Source organism: Geotrypetes seraphini, chromosome 1, assembly GCF_902459505.1.
Source record: "Geotrypetes seraphini chromosome 1, aGeoSer1.1, whole genome shotgun sequence".
NCBI lineage: Eukaryota > Metazoa > Chordata > Amphibia > Gymnophiona > Dermophiidae > Geotrypetes > Geotrypetes seraphini.
In genome coordinates, this window is record NC_047084.1 from 519,224,346 (window position 1) to 519,245,321 (window position 20,976).

The 20,976-nt window shown below is 44.4% G+C and overlaps 1 protein-coding gene across 2 annotated transcripts in view; it reads right to left on the bottom strand.

Annotated features, from left to right (window-relative positions):
* ADAMTS19 (ADAM metallopeptidase with thrombospondin type 1 motif 19) overlaps window positions 1–20,976 on the bottom strand; it is a 192,852-nt gene that overhangs the window by 164,293 nt on the left and 7,583 nt on the right. For both annotated transcript variants that reach the window (XM_033928967.1, XM_033928966.1), the window contains exon 2: window positions 14,866–15,509. In XM_033928967.1, coding sequence (XP_033784858.1) covers window positions 14,866–15,509 — 644 coding nt within the window. The remainder of the gene's footprint in view (window positions 1–14,865; window positions 15,510–20,976) is intronic.

Sequence of the window (20,976 nt, forward strand, 5' to 3'; positions counted from 1 at the left end):
TGTTAAGTTATAGTATAACCAAAATTCCAATGGGTTTAGTTCAGGGGTCTCAAAGTCCCTCCTTGAGTGCCGCAATCCAGTCGGGTTTTCAGGATTTCCCCAATGAATATGCATTGAAAGCAGTGTACACACATAGATCTCATGAATATTCATTGGGAAAATCCTGAAAACTCGACTGGATTGCGGCCCTCAAGGAGGGACTTTGAAACCCCCTGGTTTAGTTGACCTCTAGTCCAAGTCTTTTCTTTGTGGTTAATCCTTGGATGCCTTTTGGTTTGATTTTTGAGCCAGAGTAATTTAAAATTACATTGAAGGTTATCAGACCAGGGGGTGTTGGCCCAGGCTTCACCATAAAGACTTATGCTGGGGAAAGTTAGGGCATTGGAAAGAAATATGATCAAGTCTAAGTGGTGGCCTTTCCTGTGGGTTTTTGTCGGGGGGGGGGGGGGTTTGGAGAAACCTAGAGATGTGAGGAAGGAAAGCAGATCTGCAATGTTGGAATTCTCTTCCTGCTCGAGGTATAGATTGACATTGCCGGCAAGAAGATTGTAAGCACCAGCTGCCGAGTTTGTGAGGAGGAATTCGTTAGAGATCTTCTTTTGCTAGGTTCCATTTGTTTGGGGGGGTGTAGAATACTGTAATGATCAGATTATCCTTACAGTCTTCTTTGGTTAGTTTGCAGGTGAGGATTTCCAGGTCATTGGTTAGTTTAGAGTCGAGAGTTTGGAACTGGAAGTGGTCACGGAGGATTATAGCTAAACCACCTCCTCTCTTTGAGTTCCTTGATAGGGAAATAATTTTGTAGTTTGGAGGGAGTAAGTCACCTATGATGGCTTCCTGGTTGGAAATTAGCCATGTTTCGGTTAAGAGTAGGAAGTCTAGGTGGGTTTCTGTTAGCCAGTCTTTGATCAGTTGAGCTTTGTTCCTAACCGAGCGAATGTTCAGGTATGCACCAGAAAAATTGTGATGTTCCACGGGAGTTGAGGGCTCAGTACGTTGTAGGTTTTTTAGGAGTCGTTTTCTTTGGTGCGGTGGTCTAGACTCTAGAGGGGTGTCGGGTGGTATTGACCATGGGGATAGGGAAGGGTCCTGATTCCATGTAGTCGTGAAGGAAACGAGGGGTGCGAAGTGATTTTGCGGGACCAGTGATTCTGTCCCAAGTGAAGTAGGTTGGGATAGGTTCGAACACTAAGGTTCTAGAGATCCAATTTCTCGTGCCAAGTAGGTAGAGAAGGAGGAGGGCTAAAAACTTTCCTGTGGAGACGGACATGTTGGTCCTGTGATTAAGAGAGAGAATTAAAGTAATAAATTAAATTAAATTAAATTTGGCCCCCCCGTTCCTTCCCTCCCTTCATCCCGGCCTCATCTTCAAAGCAGGCCTGCAGAGGATTGCCGGTCGGCTGTAACGATCTTAGCAGGCTGAAGTCAATCTCCACAGCACATTCCCTCTGCTGCAATCCTGTATGGCAGAGAGAAAGTGCTATGGTGACCGAGGCAGCCTGCTAGAAACGCTACAGCTGAAAGGCGATCCTCTGCAGGATGCTCTGAAGATGAGACCGGGAAGCTGTATCGGTACCATGGATTATTGCTACACCTTGGGTTTTGGCCAGGTACTAGTGACCTGGATTGGCCATAGTGAGAATGGGCTACTGGGCTTGATGGACCATTGGTCTGACCCAGTAAGGCTATTCTTATGTTCTTAAACAAATAAAAATAAGAGAATAAGGAAACCAATATGGTTCTCCAAAGTAGTGGTGTAAAAAATAAAGGCAAAAGAATTGGCGTTCATGAAATATTAAAAAATTCAAGAAGAGGAATACAGAAAGGGATATCGGATGAAACTGAGAGACAAGAGTGAGATACGTCTGGCGAAAGCACAAGCAGAAGAGCAAATGGCGGGGATCACTTGATGCGCTTGTTGTGAACAGACATGCGCTGCTGAGCTCCACGATCTGACCCTCTAAAAATCTGTTACAAAACTCTACATACTGCATGAATTGCATTTCGCAAAGGGTGTCTGTGGAGCTTGTCCTCTGCTGTGGGGATTTACGCTGTTTTCTTTACCGGCAGGGCTAAGGTATGCCCACTAAACTCATCAAAACTCTAAAGGGCAGAATCAGCATGCCTGAACCTAGGATGGTGGCTTCCGCGCTTGCACCTCCAGAGTTGGAAGAATGGGCCCAGGATATATCCCGGCTTGTCACCACCTCAATAAGTTACAGTTGGCGGTGGAGGGCATAAACAAAAAGTTTATGCCCAACGGATAGCGGAGGCGGAACAGAGAATATCTGCCCTAGAAGACGAGGCCCAACAAGTGCAGGAGCAAGAGGCTGGCCTGCAGTCCCAGGTGGCAGCCCTCATGGAAAAACTTGAGGACACTAAGAACCGCCAGCACTGCAACAATCTGAGAGTTGTGGGGCTCCTGGAGCTGCAGAATAACAGCCACCTTTACCACTTTTTTCAATCTAGGTTACCAAAACACCTGGGCCTGGAGACCACGGTGGCGACTTTTGTGTGCGAAAGAGTGCACAGGCTGGGAAACAACTCCCGGAATAATCCTCAGCCTAGAGCAGCAACTGGCAGGAGAAAGAAATGTTCTTGAAAATTTACCGCTCAGCAGGCAGTCTGGTGTATGAGGGAAAAAGACTACTCCTATTCAATGACTATTCGGCACATGTTTCCACCACAAAGGCATGAGGTTCGCCTTGGTTTACCCTGCTAGCCTGCGGATTTGGCGGGAGGGCAAGGCGCATACGCAACAATTCTTGGACACCATCAACGCTGTGGGGGACCCTGTGGAGCAGATTTTGCGGAATGAGGATTGAGGAAGACTGGTGCTGAGACCTGGAGTAGGGGGCCTTGTTGTTTCTTCCCTGCTGGTTCTTTGCTGCTCTTCAGTGGCTGGCTGGTCTGCTAATTTGATGGTGCAGCCCAGCTCCTGTTTCCCACCGCTCCTTTGCTCTGGAGTCTTCTGAGTTATATGACTTGTGTTCTGGCTACCCTGACTGGGGAGTTTGTGTGGGCCACTGCTCGGTTGCCAGTGGGAGGGCGGCCGGGAAGTGAGGCCCACCTGTGGACCGGAGCCTAGAGTCTCCACATTTCCAGGGGGTCCAGGAAAGCAGGCGACTGAGTGGTTTGGCATGATGGGCTCCAGAAGGGGCCTCTTTTGCTGTGTTGTTCTGGACACTACTGTTATCCTGCAAGGGTTGGATCGTGGATATTCCACATCCATGATCTCTATTTTGTTAGTTCACTGTTTTCCCTTATGGGAACTTTTTTCTTGTTCTGGTTTTTATTTTATTTTCTGATTGGGGGATGGGTGGTGTCCTGCGTTAGTTTCAATGCGTGTCAAATTGGGGATATTGACTACCGTATATACTCAAATATAAACAGAGGTAACCTTTTTCCACCCCCCAAAAAAAAAAAAAATAAAGGAGGAAAAAAGGTTGACTCGAATATAAATTAGGGGGGGGGGATGGTTAGTGTCCTGCCCTGCCAGGCTCTGCACCCAGCCCCCCCTTCCCTGTCCTGCCAGTCTCTGCACCCTTTTCCCCCTCCCTTCCTGCTCTGACAGGCTCTACATCCAGCCCCCTCCCTTACTCCCTCACCTGCTCTGCCAGTCTCTGCACCCAGCTCACTTCCCTCCACCGGGCCTGCCATAACTCATGGTGGACCAGGATAGGAGGGATCCCTCCCGCCTCTTGTCTCAGCCAACTCTCAGAAGTTTTACCTCCTTCCACCCTCCTCCGCATACTTTTCGAATCCCTAGTGGTCTAGCAGTGAACCGCAGCAGGAACGATGGTCCCGCGAGAACTTGTGGCAGCCAATTATTCAGTGGCTCTGCATAGGCAGGAGTGAAGGAAGGTTGCTCCTGGACCACTAGGGATTCGAAAGGTATGCGGGGGAGGGTGGAAGGAGGTAAAACTGAGAGTCGGCCGGGTCAGGAGACGGGAGGGATCCCTCCTGTCTCAGCCCACCACTGGACCACCAGGGATTTAACAGGAACGCTGGGGAATGGGGGGAGGCAGAAGGGAAATAAAAGTTGTTCAAAGTCAGCCAGGACAGGACACTGCACTATCCAGAGGCATGACAGGTGGAATCACAGCAATGACATGTCATATCCTCCCTTTTGTTAGTATGACTTACAAAAAGCACCTAAAAGTACAGTTATGTAACTCCTTGGGATTTTACAAGTATATTAATCAGACTACATGATGAATTCCATGAAATTATACAATACAGAAATTACTTGATCTCATAGGATGCCTCTCCCCAAAGTAAGCTTATAAAACTGGCCAGTTTCCTAGGGTTCTGGTGCCTGCTTAACCATTAAGAATGTTTCCAGATGGACCAACTCATTTACCAATATTTAAACATACAAGAATAATTAGTGCCGCTGTCAAACAAAATGAATCACCATGTCAGCCCTGTTTTCTAGTCCTGGCAGTTTTGCTTTTACTTTCTGCTGGTTTGTTTTAAGCTCCTGGTGATTTTAAAGATACATTTAAATAAATTTCTGGAAAGAGAAGTAATATCTATTATCGTGTTTGGTTATTTATATAGCTTCTCTTCATCTTTGCCAAGCCAGCGGGATATACTTTTCCCTATACAGTATATGCTAATGCAGAAGTGAAAACATTCAAAAGCAAAAAAGTTAGCTGATGCAACAAGGCCAAAGCAGGCTCTGGCAGGTCAATTGAGCGGTTGTCTGTTCATGCAAAGAGCGATCAAGGGCCACAGAGGATTTGGTTCAGATGTATAGCTCATGGCAAGGGATCTCCTCTCTCTTTGTTTGGGAGTTTCAGGATGGAATCTCTTGAGACCAAGCAGAACCCCAGGGCTTATGGCTTCCTGCCTGAGAATCAAACTATTGAAGGAAAAAAAATGAGGGCAAAGCCCAGAACACCAGAAGAGTTAAGCTTTTCCTGTGTCAGGCCAACCAATCTTGCTATAATTGAGCGAGGCACCTGGACGGACTGGCTAGTGAAAGACAGCACGATGGAAGCTTTGGACGTTGCCATACCTTTGTTGCAGCCCGTAAAGAACACAAAGAAGTGAACTGAACGTCGAAAGTCATTAGTAACCTGCAGATAGTGTAGAAGTATCCTACGCACATCTAGGAAACGCAATGAAGAGAATCGCATCCCCCAGTCCTCCTCCCGGAAAGCAGGAAGGAATAAAGATTGGTTAACATGAAAGGTTGATACCACCTTTGGAAGAAATGATGGTACGGTCCAAACTGAAAGCCCTGAATCTGAAATTCGCAAAAAAGGATCTCTGCCAGACTACGACTGGAAATGATAAACCCGCCAGGCTGAAGCCGTTGCCACAAGGAACCCCGCTTTCAACGCCACATCCTTCAGAGTTGCTTTGGACAAAGACTCAAACGGAGCCTTCTGTAACCCCCCCCCCCCCCAAGGACTACCTTAAGACTCCACTCCAGACAGGGCTTCTTAACAGGTGGACTAATATGTGGTACACCTTTCAGGAACTGAACTGCATCAGGCTGAGAAGCAAGGTAAGAGTGAGACACACGGCCTCTATAACCAGCAATAGCCACCAATTGAACTATAAGGGAATTATATGCCAACCCCGTCCTTCAGAAAAGAAAGAATGTTAGACTTTTCCTTGTCAAGTTTATGTATTATGTTGATGACAAGGAAACACCCTGAGTATCACAGCAAGAATCAAAAAATCCTCCAGACTCTAGCATATAACATATAGGTAGATCTTTGCCTGGAGAAGAGTCAAAATAACCTGCTTCAAATATCCCTTACGCCTCAGGTGCAACCTTTCAGGAGCCAAGCCGTAAGACCAAAGGGGGACAGATTTTCCATGTTGATAGGACCCTGGGTGAGTAAATCCGGAGTCACCAGAAATCTGAACTGTTCGCCCATCGACAGACCCATCAGATCCGCATACTATGAACATTATGGCTAAGCCGGAGCTACCAAGATCACCGTGCTCTGAAAGTGAGCTATGCGATGTAACACACGACCGATCATCGGCCAAGGGGGAAACACCTAAAGGAGACACTCGGAGGCGACTGAAGAGCCAACATGTCTACCACCTCTGACTCCCGCTCCCTGTGTCTACTGAAGAACCAAGGAAGCTTTGAATTTCAAGCTGAGGCCATGAGATCTATTTCTGGGAGATCCCACCTTTGCATAATGAACTCGAACGCCTTATTGGATAGCTCTCATTCTCCAGGATCTAGAAGAATTTTGTTGAGGAAATCTGCCTGAAAATTTGGTTGTCCCACAATGTGAGCCTCCGAGAGAAGAGGAAGATGAGTTTACGCCCACTGAAGCAGAACCACTGCCTCACTCGGTAACCGAGGACTTCATGTACCTCCCTGCCTGCTGAGATATGCCACCACCATGACACTGTCTTAAAAGAGCTTCATCGGCCAACTTTGAAGCATGGCCTGAAATGCCTGAAGCGCTAGCCTGATTGGCCGCAAGTCCAAAATATTGGTGGACCACTGAGCCTCTTCCAGAGACCAGACTCCCTGCACTGAGGATTGAAAGCACTGAGCCTCCCCCCCCCCCCCCATCACAACAGACTGGCATCCGTGGTAGCTATGATCCTGTCCAGTGATGCCCGTGGCATTCCTTTGAAGAGATTGATCTCACTGAACCACTAATTCATGCTGAGCGATGCTTGAAGAGTCCACTGTAGACGACAATTGTAGTCCTGAGACACCGGGGACCATTGGGAGAGAAGTGACTGCTGCAATGGCCTCATGTGAAAGTGAACCCAAGGCACCACTTCTAGAGCTGCCACCATTGAGGCTAGAACTTGCAGATAATCCCATACTCTCGGTCTAAATGACTGGAGAAGTAGGTGAACTTGAGACTAACTTCACTCCCTGGGATGGAGGGGGAGATACTTGAACTGATAACAGAGTACTCTCCTGCCACTGACCACACTCTGCAGCAATTCTCCTTCTGCTGACCCAGTCCAGGAACAAGCCGAAACTGGGCAGCAGATAACAGAACTGAGTCTCCCTTCAAAAAAGCCCTCAGGTAGATTAATATGGGTCCCACTCAACAAAACTGTGCTGCATAGCAAAAGAAACTCTGGAGACAGCCTGGCTGCAAGCACTTCATTCAAGGATAGAGCAAATAAAAGGAAGGCAATGCACACCATCCGAAAGGAAGCACTACACACTGTACCAACACTTACCAGCTATAGCTCAAAATCACCTGGTGACAAGAGGGTGCATGAATTGCTTCAAAAATATCCCTGAATAATCACACCAATTGTGTTTTAAAATGAAGAAAAACTGCCTTTTTCCTTTTGTTGCACTATGAGACATACAAGCCACCAAACAACCTCATGAACATGAGGAATGAGGGAGATCAGAAAATCCACAGCAGCAATAGTACTTTCTGAAAAAGATTGACACCCAGCACAGGATAGATGGCAAGGGTACCAGACAGACCTACGGCAATTCAACAAAGTCCATGAGCCGGACTGCAGCGGTATCAGGAAAACATGCCCCAATCACGCCAATGCAGCTGCCTCTGACCCCACGGCGCCCGTAGCAGAGAGGAACGAATCCCGTCTCCAGGGAAGAAGGCCTCGACTGCCGCCGAGCTGCTGCCAGTAGAGAACACAGGTGCACGCGCTTCCTGCGAGCGGGAAAGGCTCAGCTCCTCCGACACTAGGGTCATTCCATGTCAAGTGATCAGATTCTTGGAAAGTGCCCTGCATGACCATCACGGATTTTGATGAAACTTCATATGCAGAGTCCACCATGTCTCAAATGAACTTTGGTAAAGTTTTAGTTTCGCCTGTGAAATATTTGTGGAGATATAGCCATTTGTTTGACCCCATACCACAATGAAATACAGTACGACAATGATATTCTGACAACTTTGAGACACAATATCTCCCGAGCTGTGTTTCCAAAAAAACTGAAACTTAGCTACCCTGCACAACTTTTTGAGCTCTGTTCATTGCTACCAATAACAATTTTTGCCGAGCACTGATTGAATGCCTGAATTACAGTAAACTTGGCCGAAAAAATTAGTGCTCCAAAAAAAGTCAAAGTTTGACATTACTTAGCTCCCACAATAATTGAGTAATAAATGCGAAATTTGGCGCATGTCTCAGTACAACGTTGTTTTCAAAAGTACAATTTTAACCTCCAAGCTCTTTCCATTAGTTTACAAATTAAGTGTAAAGTTGATAATTTGTGTAAAAAGGCCAAAAATAGGGTATTTTCAGCCTGCTTTTACGGAAAAATACCTTTTAGAAACTCTTTCAAATCAGTCTCATTAGAAAGAGCATATTTCAAACCCCCTAGAAAAGCGGACTTCATTTTTCAACGCAGGTTAACAATGGCTGAAAAGGGGGACAAAGTTGGGAGACTATTATTGTGGGAGCTAAGTAATGTCAAACTTTGACTCTTTTTGGAGTACTAATTTTTTCGGCCAAGTTTACTGTAATTCAGCCTTTCACTCAGTGCTCGACAAAAATTATTATTGGTAGCACTGAATAGAGCTCCAAAAGTTGTGCAGGGTAGCTAAGTTTCAGTTTTTTTGGAAACATAGCTCATGAGATATTGTGTCTCAAAGTTGTCAGAATGTCACTGTCGTACTGTATGTCATTGCAGTATGGGATCAAACAAATGGCTATATCTCCATGAATATTCCACAGGCGAAACTAAAACTTTACCAAAGTTCGTTTGATACATGTGGGACTTTGTGCATAAAGTTTTATCAAAATCCGTGATGGTCATGCAGGTAGCCCTTGATCCAAGTTTCCAAGTTTCCAAGTTTATTGATTTTTGATATACCGATCATAAAACAAATATCTGACCGGTTAACAATTTAAAAACAATTTGCTCAAAATAGAAGAGTGAGAATTAGTTATTGGTGGTTGGAGAAGTTAGTGAAAACATATTGGACATATACAGAACAAACTTGATTGTGAGGGAAAAAAGGGGAGGAAGGGAAAAGTTACATAATATAAGAGGAAATGAGATAGAGGGAGGGGATAGAACATAGAGGAGAAGGGTGCTTGGTATAAAAGTTATGCGCAAGAATAGAAAAAAAAAAAAAAAGACAAAAAATTTTAGGCTGGAGTGAGTATATAAGAGGATAGGATAGATTAAGATTTATTAAAAGCATCTTGGAATAGGAAAGTTTTAAGATTAGTTTTGAATTTAGACAGATGGATTTCATCCCGGAGAAATTGAGGGAGAGAGTTCCATAGAGTAGGTGCTGTTATGGCAAAATTAGTCATGCCCATTCTTCACTGAATTTGCGGCATACAACCGTGCGAGCACCACTGCACTACCTAAGGAGCCAGTAATAGCGGTTTGATAATAAAACCTACACACACACATGCAAATTAGAAATTCTTAATCCAAAGTTTCCCAAACAACACATACACACGACGAAGGAAGTTGCAATCCAAAGTCACCCTAACAAAACAAACTCACAATACTGACCAAATGAAACTCGTTTTTCAGTGCCAGTAGATGCCGGTAAATGTCAGTTGCTCAGCACTAGCAGGGCAGAAATGCTAAATAGTAATCGTGGTCTCCATTTCTTTTTTAACAATTAAGGGAAAGAAGAAAAACAGAGACCAAGTTAGACCCTCTATCACTGAAAGGAGGGTGAGGCAGGTACCTGGGGGGACCCAGATGTAACCCCTAAAGCCGGCACCGTTCAGACGGACACCCCTGTCTCACTGAAAAGCAACCTCAACAGGAGAAATAGAATTGTCGTCTCACTGAAGAGAAACCTCAACAGAAGAAAATAATTTTCCAGTCACCGCCAGAATCCAGGAGCTAGTTGAATAGCAACCATCACCTGCTGGGATACAGAGCATACTGAAGATACAGGAGATGTGCCAGCCAATAAGACCACCTGTTAATCAGTTTCTCTATCTCCACCTGCTGGTAGATGTGTGCTATCCCACTGGTCTCTGGATTCATCTGTTGCTGTTGCTAAGGAAAGTAAGTTTAAATTGTTATTTGCAAGATATTAAAGTGAATTACTAGACAATGGTTTTAGTAATTGCTTTTCTCTTCATTTATAGAATACCGTGCCCTGAAGCAGTGATTATGTTAGGCTTTATGCCACACCAAAACTTTCCAGATAAGTTTCTAATTAATAAGAATATAAGTATATAGATGAGCCGATGAGGAAGCAAAACGGCAGAAAAAAATCTTTAAAGTGCCACTTCTGAAGGCTCTTGGAAATTAAATTGATTAGATTTGATTGAATCTTATGAAGTTGGAATGAGATGAATGGCATTACTAAACCTAAAAGAGTTGCTTGTGACTAAAAAGACCGGTTTGATGTTTAATTGTTATATATACCTTATAATCAGACCTATAAAGAAATTTAGCTTCAACCAGTTTAAGTGATATTTGGAGGTGTAGGCATAATCTATGAGCACTTTTTCCAATTCATTTTATTTATTTAAAACCCATGCTCTTTTTCCATTCTTTCTAACTTTTCAGCCACCGTCACTCACCTACATGGCTCTGCATGTTTTGTTTAGATCGGTTATGTCTTATAACTCTTGAAGAAGGCATTTCTTAGATGTTGAAACTGGGTTCCTAGTCGGAACTTCATTCCAACTGAATTTTGCTTCAACTGATCACTGTTATCCTGATTATACTTTAAGATATATAAAGAGACTCTTTTAGAGATTATTTACATTAATGTCAATTGTTTGCAATAAACTGCCAGGTTGAACAGACATCTCTTCTGCCTTTACTTTTGTTGTTCTCACACATTCCAAAGCAATAATCTTCTTTCTTTTTTCTTGCACTCTTTCCATTCTAGGCAGGGAACAAACAATGAAACACAGACGATCTTAAATGACAATAAATAACCCAAAACTTACAGAGCCATAAGCAGAATCAAAGTGAGCCAATAAACAGGGAATGCCTGAGCAAACAAAAAAAGCTTTCAGCTGCTTTCTGAATTGTATTATAAAATATATATTCCTTAAATCAAAATGTAAGGTGTTTACACCGTCTAGTGCCTTCAATGTAGACAATAGTAAATTAATATAAAGCTCATCTAATATGTTTAAATAAAGGAATGAAAGAACAAACCAGGGGAAACAAAACCACAAACACAAATACAAAGAAACCAAAATGGAATTGTCCAGATCAGAATAATGTAATGTAATGTAATGTAATTTATTTCTTATATACCGCTACATCCGTTAGGTTCTAAGCGGTTTACAGAAAATATACATTAAGATTAGAAATAAGAAAGGTACTTGAAAAATTCCCTTACTGTCCCGAAGGCTCACAATCTAACTAAAGTACCTGGAGGGTAATAGAGAAGTGAAAAGTAGAGTTAGAGGAAAAATAAAAATAAAATAAACATTTTAACAAGACAGCATTGATCTAAATACTTTGGAAGGTAGAAGAGAGGAGAGAAAGGAATAGAAGCAGAAGGGGGAGCTGTTGAACAGTAGAATTCTGGAGAAATTTAAATGATAGAAATAGAACAAAACAAAGACAAAAGGCAAAACAATAGATAAGATTAAAGATAAATCATAAGCTGGAAAGAAAAATAAAATAAAACTTTGTCTTCAATCCACGGTTTCAGCGTCAGTGATGAAGTGGAGCAAGTAAGTTTAGGAGGAGCGATTGACGTTTCCAGAAAGGGCTTCTTCAGGGAAGAGACTTGTCAGACAGTCCCAGGATGCCTATGTCTCCTCCCCTGCGATGTTCTCCCATCCATGCATTCCCTCCCAGACACACTGCCCGTGCCCCAGCCGCTCCATGGAGGCTGCCCCAGATGAGGCCCATGGTGAATGCAGGATTCTCTCCTCTGCGGGAAAGCCGCCCGGAGCCGACAGTCGATCTTCTTAGCGGATTGCATGGGGGGAAGAGTTCACACTCTTGGTAGGATCGGGTCTGTGTGCTCTCGGTGGTTGTGGCTGGTCTCGTTGCTGCTTAGGTGTAAAAGCAGTTGATCTCCACTGCTGCTGATATTTAAAAGCAGGCAGATTGATCTCTCCAATGGACTGCAGGGGGAGGAGTTCACACTCCTGGCAGGATCGGGTCTGAGGGCTCTTGGTGGTTGCGGTAGGTCTCGCTGCTGCTTGTATGTAAAAGCAGTTGTTTTTCTACTGCTGCTGATATTTAAAGCAGGTAGATTGATCTCTTAAACGGGATATAGGGGGAGGAGCTCACATGCCTGGTTGGATCGGGGCAAGGGCTCCTATTATAGGCTGCTTAGGTGTAAAAGCAGTTGATCTCCTACTTCTGATAGTATTTAAAAGCAAGCATATTGATTTTTCCAACGGAATGCTGGGGGAAGAGCTTACTTGTTTGGCTGGATCAGGGCAAAGGGCTCTCGGTAGTGGTGGCTGGTCCTGTTGCTGCTTAGGTGTAAAAAACAGTTGATCTTCCTAGTGGACTGCAGGGGGAGGTGGAGCTCACACTCTTGGCTGGATCGGGTCTGTGTGCTCTTGGTAGTTGCACTAAAGAAGTGTCCTCTAACTCATCTGGTAATGTGAAGATCTTTATTCCTCCAATGTCACAATAGTACATTCAACGACTCAATGACTCGACATGTACATGTTTCGGCCAACAGGCCTACCTCAGGAGTCTTAAGAATCATGAACGATGATATTCAAAGAAAGCTGCCACTCAGATAGATTAAACTAAAATTCAAAAAAGGAATGTCATGTCTCGTATATTTCAGCTGTTGCCAACTAGTGCCGAACATCTCGTCTTGCTTCGCTCAGCACATCACGTAACTCCACATATCGCATCTTATTAAAAGAGGGGGAAAATCTTTCAGACAGACACCTATCAGTCTCAGTTTTAAAAAAGCTTTTTGAATTGTACTCTTTATCTGCAGTCTAAAAGGGAAGAATCTACAACAATACCAAGATATTTATATTCAAATACAATAGGTTTCGTACAGTCATCAACACAAACAGAAGGTATCTTTTCAGTAGAATTATTACTTGAAAGAAACAGAACCTAGGTCTTTGCAAGATTAGCCTTTATCCAATTACTGCCTCCAGTGGCTCAGGGGTCGTCCCTTAATCTTACTGAAGTAAAAATGAGAACTTGGGAAATATTACAGTAATTTGGCAGATGCAGAAAACCCAAAGCTAACAAAAATGGCTCTTAAAGAACTTCTTCCTTTCAATTTCAGTGTACTTGTATGAAAACAACTTCTCTCATCTAATGGTTTTCCAAAGTAAAATGAGAGACAACTTGTGTCTGGAATGTGACCTAATTGTGGAAATCAGTTCACTGAATCCAAGACTTATTTCATCCAAAAACCCAAGTATCTGTCATTAAAACTGGTAAAAGCAAACATGTGTACTTATATTTCACCATGTTTTAAGACTGTCCAATGTGCATAGAAAAGTTGTTTCATTGGGGCTTATTTATAAAAACAAAAAGAAACAGAAGTACTTCACAAAAGTGGAGAACGTACCCATAATGACCAGAACATAAGAACTGCCGCTGCTGGGTCAGACCAGTGGTCCATTGTGCCCAGCATACCGCTCCCGCCGTGGCCCCTAGGTCAAAGTGCCCTATCTGAGTCTAGCCTCACCTGCGTACATTCTTGTTTAGCAGGAACTTATCTAACTTTGGCTTGAATCCCTGGAGGGTGTTTTCCCCTATAACAGCCTCCAGAAGAGTGTTCCAGATTTCTTGTTTTATTTTCCCAGAGAAAATATGAAACTGGATTAGTAACTATGGACAACTTTTGTGGAAAACTTTTTCTCCTGTTTTTATAAATAGGCCCCACCTAAGACTCACAATTCATTTTTACTCAGTTTGTAAGAATTACACACCACCTGCAAGGGGTCAGACAATTAATATGAAATGGAAATATAACAGATCGCATCAACTATGTCTTGATCTGTAAGCCAGTTGCAGTGACCTATATTTGTTATATGTGGTGTCTAGTTAGTTAGTTGTAACAATAAAATGTCCATATCAAAATCTCTGCTTTTTAGAGCTCAAGGGTATTTGGCTTGAAAGATGGAAACACTGGCCTAGAGAAAGTGAAAATTGTATTCTAAGACTGCTGTCAGAGGTTATTCAAATATTTTCACAAGTTTTCTGCAAGTGAACAATGACCACATTTTACCATACATATGTAGCAGTAGAGAATGACATGGGAACAAATTTTTCCCCATCCCTGTGGGAACTCATTTTCCCATCCCGTCCCCGTGAGTACTTTTCCTGTCTCTGCCCCATTCCTGCAAGCTCCGTCCTCATCTGCACAAGCCTCAAACACTTCAAAATCATAAGTGTTTGATGCTTGTGCTGTTAAGGCAGAACTTACAGGAATGGAGCAGGGACGGGACAGGAAATTGAGTTCCTGTGGAGACAAATTTGTCCCCGTGTTATTCTCTATTTTGCACCAATGATAAATCTTTTATAGTGCTGAAAAAAAAATATGATATATGATTTGCTTAGGATACAAAAAATAAGAGTTATTGGATTTGGAAAAACTATTGCAAAAACACACAAAACTTGTTTTGCTATAAAAGAAACAAACATCCTTGGCAATACAGAAGTTAACTAGTACAGCATACTATGCCTTTTCAGACAGCTGATATGAACATTAACTATATTATGGGCAGAGCTTTGGATATTCTTGCTCAGAAATAGCTAAGAAGAAAAAAAATTTACTTTGAATCAGGTTGGGCAGACTGAATGGACCATTCGGGTCTTTATCTGCCGTCATCTACTATGTTACTATATAACTGAATGTGAATGACTAATAATGATTTGCCCAGGAAAGGGAAAGAAAGAACAAAAAGGAATTATAATGAACTTTTGTATTAATCACCGATTTAACAGCATAAAACATCAATAAAAATACAAAGACAGGAGCTTACCAGTCCCCCACCACACATGCTGAAGGAAGCAGAGGATCCCTTATGGCGGAGCACAGTGCCACTGTAGTAACACGTTTTCTCCGGTTCTATAGAGTTTTTACTATCCTGTAGCCTCTCCACCACCACAAAGCCTTGCGACAGGAAACGGCTGTCTTGTCTCAGCAGCAAGTAAAACTCCCCACCAAATGCAGCAAAGTGCAGGCGTATCTCCTCACCCTCCAGGGTCAATGAAGGAGCATCAGAGCTACTGTTACCACCTCTGAAAGTGGATGAAGATGCAGTATTAGTAGAAATAGCTGTTGTATTTGAAGAGATTCTGGATGAAGAGGCAGCTAAGTCACTGCCATGCCTCTGGGGAAAATGGGACCAATGATCAAACTCCTGAGAGTTGTACTTGACTCCCTCATTCTGCTGGTGCCCATCTGCAGGAAAAACTGATCGTGAAAGAATGGAGCGTGCTTCCCTGGAGCTTCCCAGCACTTCTGAATCTGGAAAGGCACAATCCGAGGACTCACCACCTGTGCAGCTGCTCTTCTTAAATGCTGTAATATGCTCAGTCTTGAGAAGCTCCAGTTCTGGTCCCCAGAGAGCAGGGAATATAATTTCCCATTCCTCCCCATCTTCCTCCTTTGAAACCTGTAAACCTGCAGACAGAAAGAGAGGAAATGGAAAAAAATTTGCAAATCACACACATTTGAAGCAATGCCTGAATCTAGTATCTCTCTTACTGTACAAGGGAACCTAGTATAGTTAAGTTTAATAAAGTGTTTATTAACTCATACCATAAACTAATCTGGGTTAGGAACATATAAAATGAGAATAAGAATAAAATTCTCATATAAAAACACAATATACTGTACAGATCTCCACAATATACTGTACAATATATTCTCATAAAAACAATATACAATATACTGTATAATATATTCTCATAAAAAAACACAATATACTGTACAGATCTCCACAATATACTGTACAATATCCTGTACAGATCTCATAAAAACACAATATACTGTACACATCTCCAATCTACTGATAACTACCCCAGACTATAAGATGTTCAGAAAAGAAATAAAAACTATACTCTTCAAGAAATTCCTGAAACAGTCCTAACATCACATATACCGTCATTCCTCCCGCCACACTGAAACTGCCTGACTTACTCTTCACCTCTCTAGAAATGAGAAATGATCTTCCATTGTAACCCACCATTTATAATTCTTTTGTAATACACTTTGAACCGCAAGGTAATGGCGGAACAGAAAGCACAGTTACTTACCGTAACAGGTGTTATCCAGGGACAGCAGGCAGATATTCTTGACTGATGGGTGACGGCACCGACGGAGCCCCGGTACGGACAATTTTAGAGTGATTGCACTCTAAGAACTTGGAAAGTTCTGGTAGGCCGCACCACGCACGCGCGAGTGCCTTCCCGCCCGACAGAGGCGCGCGGTCCCCAGTTAGGATAAGCCAGCTAAGAAGCCAACCCGGGGAGGTGGGTGGGACGCAAGAATATCTGCCTGCTGTCCCTGGATAACACCTTTTACGGTAAGTAACTGTGCTTTATCCCAGGACAAGCAGGCAGCATATTCTTGGCTGATGGGTGACCTCCAAGCTAACAAAAGGAGGGATGGAGGGAAGGTTGGCCATTAGGAAAACAAATTTTGCAAAACAGATTGGCCGAAGTGTTCATCCCGTCTGGAGAATGCATCCAGACAATAATGAGATGTAAAAGTATGAACTGAGGACCAAGTAGCAGCCTTGCAGATTTCCTCAATAGGAGTGGAACGGAGGAAAGCTACAGATGCTGCCATCGCTCGGACTCTATGGGCCGTGACAGAACCTTCCAGTGTCAGTCCGGTCTGAGCATAACAGAATGAAATGCACGCTGCCAGCCAATTAGACAACGTACGTTTAGAAACAGGACGTCCCAATTTATTCGGATCAAAGGACAGAAAGAGTTGGGGAACTGATCTGTGGGGTTTTGTACGCTCTAGATAGTAAGCTAGAGCCCTCTTACAATCCAAAGTATGCAGAGCCTGTTCCCCAGAATGAGAGTGAGGTTTCGGAAAGAAGACAGGCAGAACAATGGATTGGTTGAGATAGAATTCAGAGACAACCTTAGGGAGAAACTTTGGATGTGTACGCAGAACCACCTTGTCATGATGAAAGACCGTAAAAGGTGGATCTGCAACTAGTGCATGTAGCTCACTGACCCTCCTGGCAGAGGTAAGAGCAATAAGGAAAAGTACCTTCCAAGTGAGAAACTTGAAAGGAGTGGTAGCCAAAGGTTCAAATGGAGGCTTCATTAAGGCGGAAAGAACCACATTGAGATCCCAGATAACAGGAGGGCTTTAAGAGGTGGTTTCACATTGAAAAGACCCCGCATGAACCTGGACACCAGGGGATGAGCTGAGAGAAGTTTTCCATGAACCGGCTCATGAAAAGCAGCAATGGCACTGAGGTGGACTCTGATGGAAGAAGACTTAAGGCCAGAGTCAGACAAAGAAAGCAAATAATCCAACAATGTCTCCACTGCCAGGGAAGTGGGATCAAGGTGATGAAGAAGACACCAGGAAGAAAATCGTGTCCACTTCTGATGGTAACATTGCAGAGTGGCTGGTTTCCTGGAGGCATCTAGAATGGAACGAACGGGCTGAGACAAAATAGCATCATGAGAAGTCAGCCCGAGAGATACCAAGCTGTCAGGTACAGAGACTGGAGGTTGGGATGTAGAAGGGTCTCCTGATGCTGTGTAAGCAGAGAAGGAAACAGTGGAAGAAGAAAAGGTTCCCTGGAACTGAGTTGAAGTAGAAGGAAGAACCAATGTTGCCTGGGCCACCTCGGAGCAATCAGAATCATGGTGGCTCGTTCCCTCTTGAGCTTGAACAAGGTTCTCAACATGAGAGGCAGAGGAGGGAAAGCGTACAGGAACAGATTGGACCAGTCGAGGAGAAATGCATCCGCTGCCAGACGGTGAGGAGAGGAGAGTCTGGAGCAGAATAGGGGCAGCTGGTGATTGTGAGGAGCTGCAAAAAGGTCTATCTGAGGAGTGCCCCATTGAGCGAAGATGGACTGTAGAGTGAAAGGATCGAGTGCCCACTCGTGAGGCTGGAGAATTCTGCTGAGCTTGTCCGCTAAGGAATTCTTTTCGCCCTGAATGTAGATAGCTTTCAGGAATAGATGGTGATTTATGGCCCAAGTCCAGATCTTCTGGGCTTCCTGGCACAAGAGGCGAGAGCCCGTCCCACCCTGCTTGTTGATGTAGTACATCGCAACTTGATTGTCTGTGCACAGCAGGAGGACTTGAGGAAAGAGAAGATGTTGGAAGGCATTGAGGGCATAAAACATCGCTCTGAGTTCCAGGAAATTGATGTGATGCTTCTTTTCCTGGGCTGTCCAAAGGCCTTGAGTTTGGAACTCGTTCAAATGAGCTCCCCAGGCATAAGGGGAGGCGTTGGTGGTGATGACCAGTTGATGAGGAGGTAGATGGAACAGAAGACCTCTGGAGAGATTTGAGGATATCAACCACCATTGTAGAGACTGACGAAGAGATGATGTGACAGATATGTGACGTGAGCAAGGATCCATCGCTTGGGACCACTGGGTAGCTAGGGTCCACTGAGGAGTGCGCAGGTGAAGACGTGCGAAGGGTGTGACATTAACTGTGGAGGCCATGTGACCCAAGAGTATCATCATTTGCTTGGCAGAGATGGAAAGTTGTGGAAGCACCTGCTGACACAGAGATTGAAGCGTTTGAAGACGGTTGGATGGCAGGAACGCTCTCATGAGGACTGTGTCCAAGACAGCTCCGATGAATTGAAGTCTCTGAGTGGGGATGAGATGAGATTTGGGTAGATTGATCTCAAACCCCAGAAGTTGAAGAAACAGGATGGTTTGGTTGGTGGCCAGGAGAACAGTCTGAGATGAATTGGCCTTGATTAACCAGTCGTCCAGGTAAGGAAAGACCTGAAGGTGGTGAGATCGTAGAAAGGCAGTCACCACAATCAGACATTTGATGAATACTCTTGGAGAGGAGGCAAGACCGAAGGGCAGCACCTTGTATTGGTAATGACAACGATTGATCATGAAGCGTAGATACTGTCTGGAGGCCAGGCTGACCGGTATATGAGTGTATGCTTCTTTGAGATCGAGGGAACATAGCCAGTCGCCTTGATTGAGAAGAGGGTAAAGAGTGGCCAGAGAAAGCATTTTGAATTTCTCTTTGACCAAGCATTTGTTTAGATCGCGAAGATCTAGAATGGGTCTTAGATCTCCTGTCTTTTTGGGGACTAGAAAATAACGGGAGTAGAATCCCTGCCCTCTCTGATCTAGAGGAACTTCCTCTATAGCGTTCAGAAGGAGGAGGGATTGAACCTCTTGAAGAAGGAGGGAAGACCGAGGAGTGTTGAAAGCAGACTCTCTTGGCAGACTTTGGGTAGGAGGTGTCTGAAAGTTGAGAGAGTAGCCGTGGCGGATGATGTTGAGGACCCACAGGTCCGAGGTGATGATTTCCCAACGGCTTATGAAATGCATAAGGCGTCCTCCTATGGGCTGTGGAAGATGAGTAGAAGGAGGAAGACTGGCTATGTCCAGGAGAACCAAGTCAAAAGGGCTGAGTTGACTTTTGAGAAGGAGGAGGTTTCACTTGCTGTTGCTGCTGGGCAGGTCGAGCAGGTTGCCTCTGTTGTTGCCTCTGACGCCTGGGTTGTTGCTGTGTCTAAGGTAAGGGACGAGCCACAAACCTTCGTTGATAGGCCGATTGTTGACGAAAAGGCCTAGAAGGTGGGGGTCTTCTTCTTTGTCTTAAGGAGAATATCCCATCGAGTCTCATGAGCTGAAAGTTTCTGAGTAGTAGAGTCCATGGATTCTCCGAACAGCTCATCCCCTAAGCAAGGTGCATTGGCCAGTCGATCTTGGTGATTGACATCGAGTTCGGACACTCTGAGCCAGGCCAGTCGTCGCATAGCCACTGACATAGCCGTGGCTCTAGAGGTCAGCTCAAAAGTGTCATAGATTGATCCGACCATGAACTTGCGCAGTTGCAAAAGCGATGAAGAAATTTGGCGAAAGGCTGATTTCTTACGGTCAGGGAGATATTTCTCAAAAGATGACAAACTTTGAATAAGATGCTTAAGATAAAAGGAAAAATGGAAAGCATAGTTTCCTGACCTGTTCGCTAGCATTGCATTTTGATACAGCCTTTTGCCAAACTTATCCATGGCCTTACCTTCCCTGCCAGGAGGGACAGAAGCATATACACTAGCCCCCGTGGATTTCTTTAAAGTAGACTCTACCAATAAAGACTCATGGGGGAGTTGAGGCTTGTCAAAGCCTGGAATTGGTATAACCTTATATAAGGAGTCCAGTTTACGGTGAGCTCCTGGAATGGTCAAGGGTGTCTCTAGATTTTTGTAAAATGTCTCTCTTAAAATGTCATGGAGAGGCAGCTTGAGAAATTCCCTTGGAGGCTGGTCAAAGTCAAGAGCATCTAAAAATGCCTTGGATTTTTTGGATTCAGCCTCCAAGGGAATAGATAAAGAGTCACACATCTCTTTAAGAAAAGAGGTGAAAGAAGTTGCATCAGGTTTGGAAGATGGATCTAAACCAGAAGGATCCTCGTCCCCTGATGAACACTCTCCCTCAGAGAGGAAAGGCTCTTCTGAATCACCCCACAGATCAGGGTCTCTCACCTGAAAACTGCGGTCTCGTGACTCCGGTGTGGAGGGTTCTAGGTGTTGAGTTTTATGAGTCGACTTACCAGACCTCTGTGAACCGGTACCGGGAGATGTTAAAGGTTGTGTCGGTGCCGATGTTTGAACAGCCTGGTGTCTCGGTTCCGGTGCCAAGATTGGCATTGATACCGAAGAAGTGATGTGCCCCGGTACCGACAAAGTAGATGCCGATAAAGGGGGCTGCTGCACCGTCGGTACCGGCGGCTCAGACCGGACTGGGACTGGAAGGCTCGGAGTCAAAAGAGCAGGGAGTAGCTGTTGGAGTTGTTCCTTTAGCTGGACCTGCAGGACTGCGGCAATGCGCTTGTCCAATGAAGGCACCGGTACCACTTTTTTCTTCTGCGGTACCTTGGGTGCCGCTCTACACTCCGAAGAG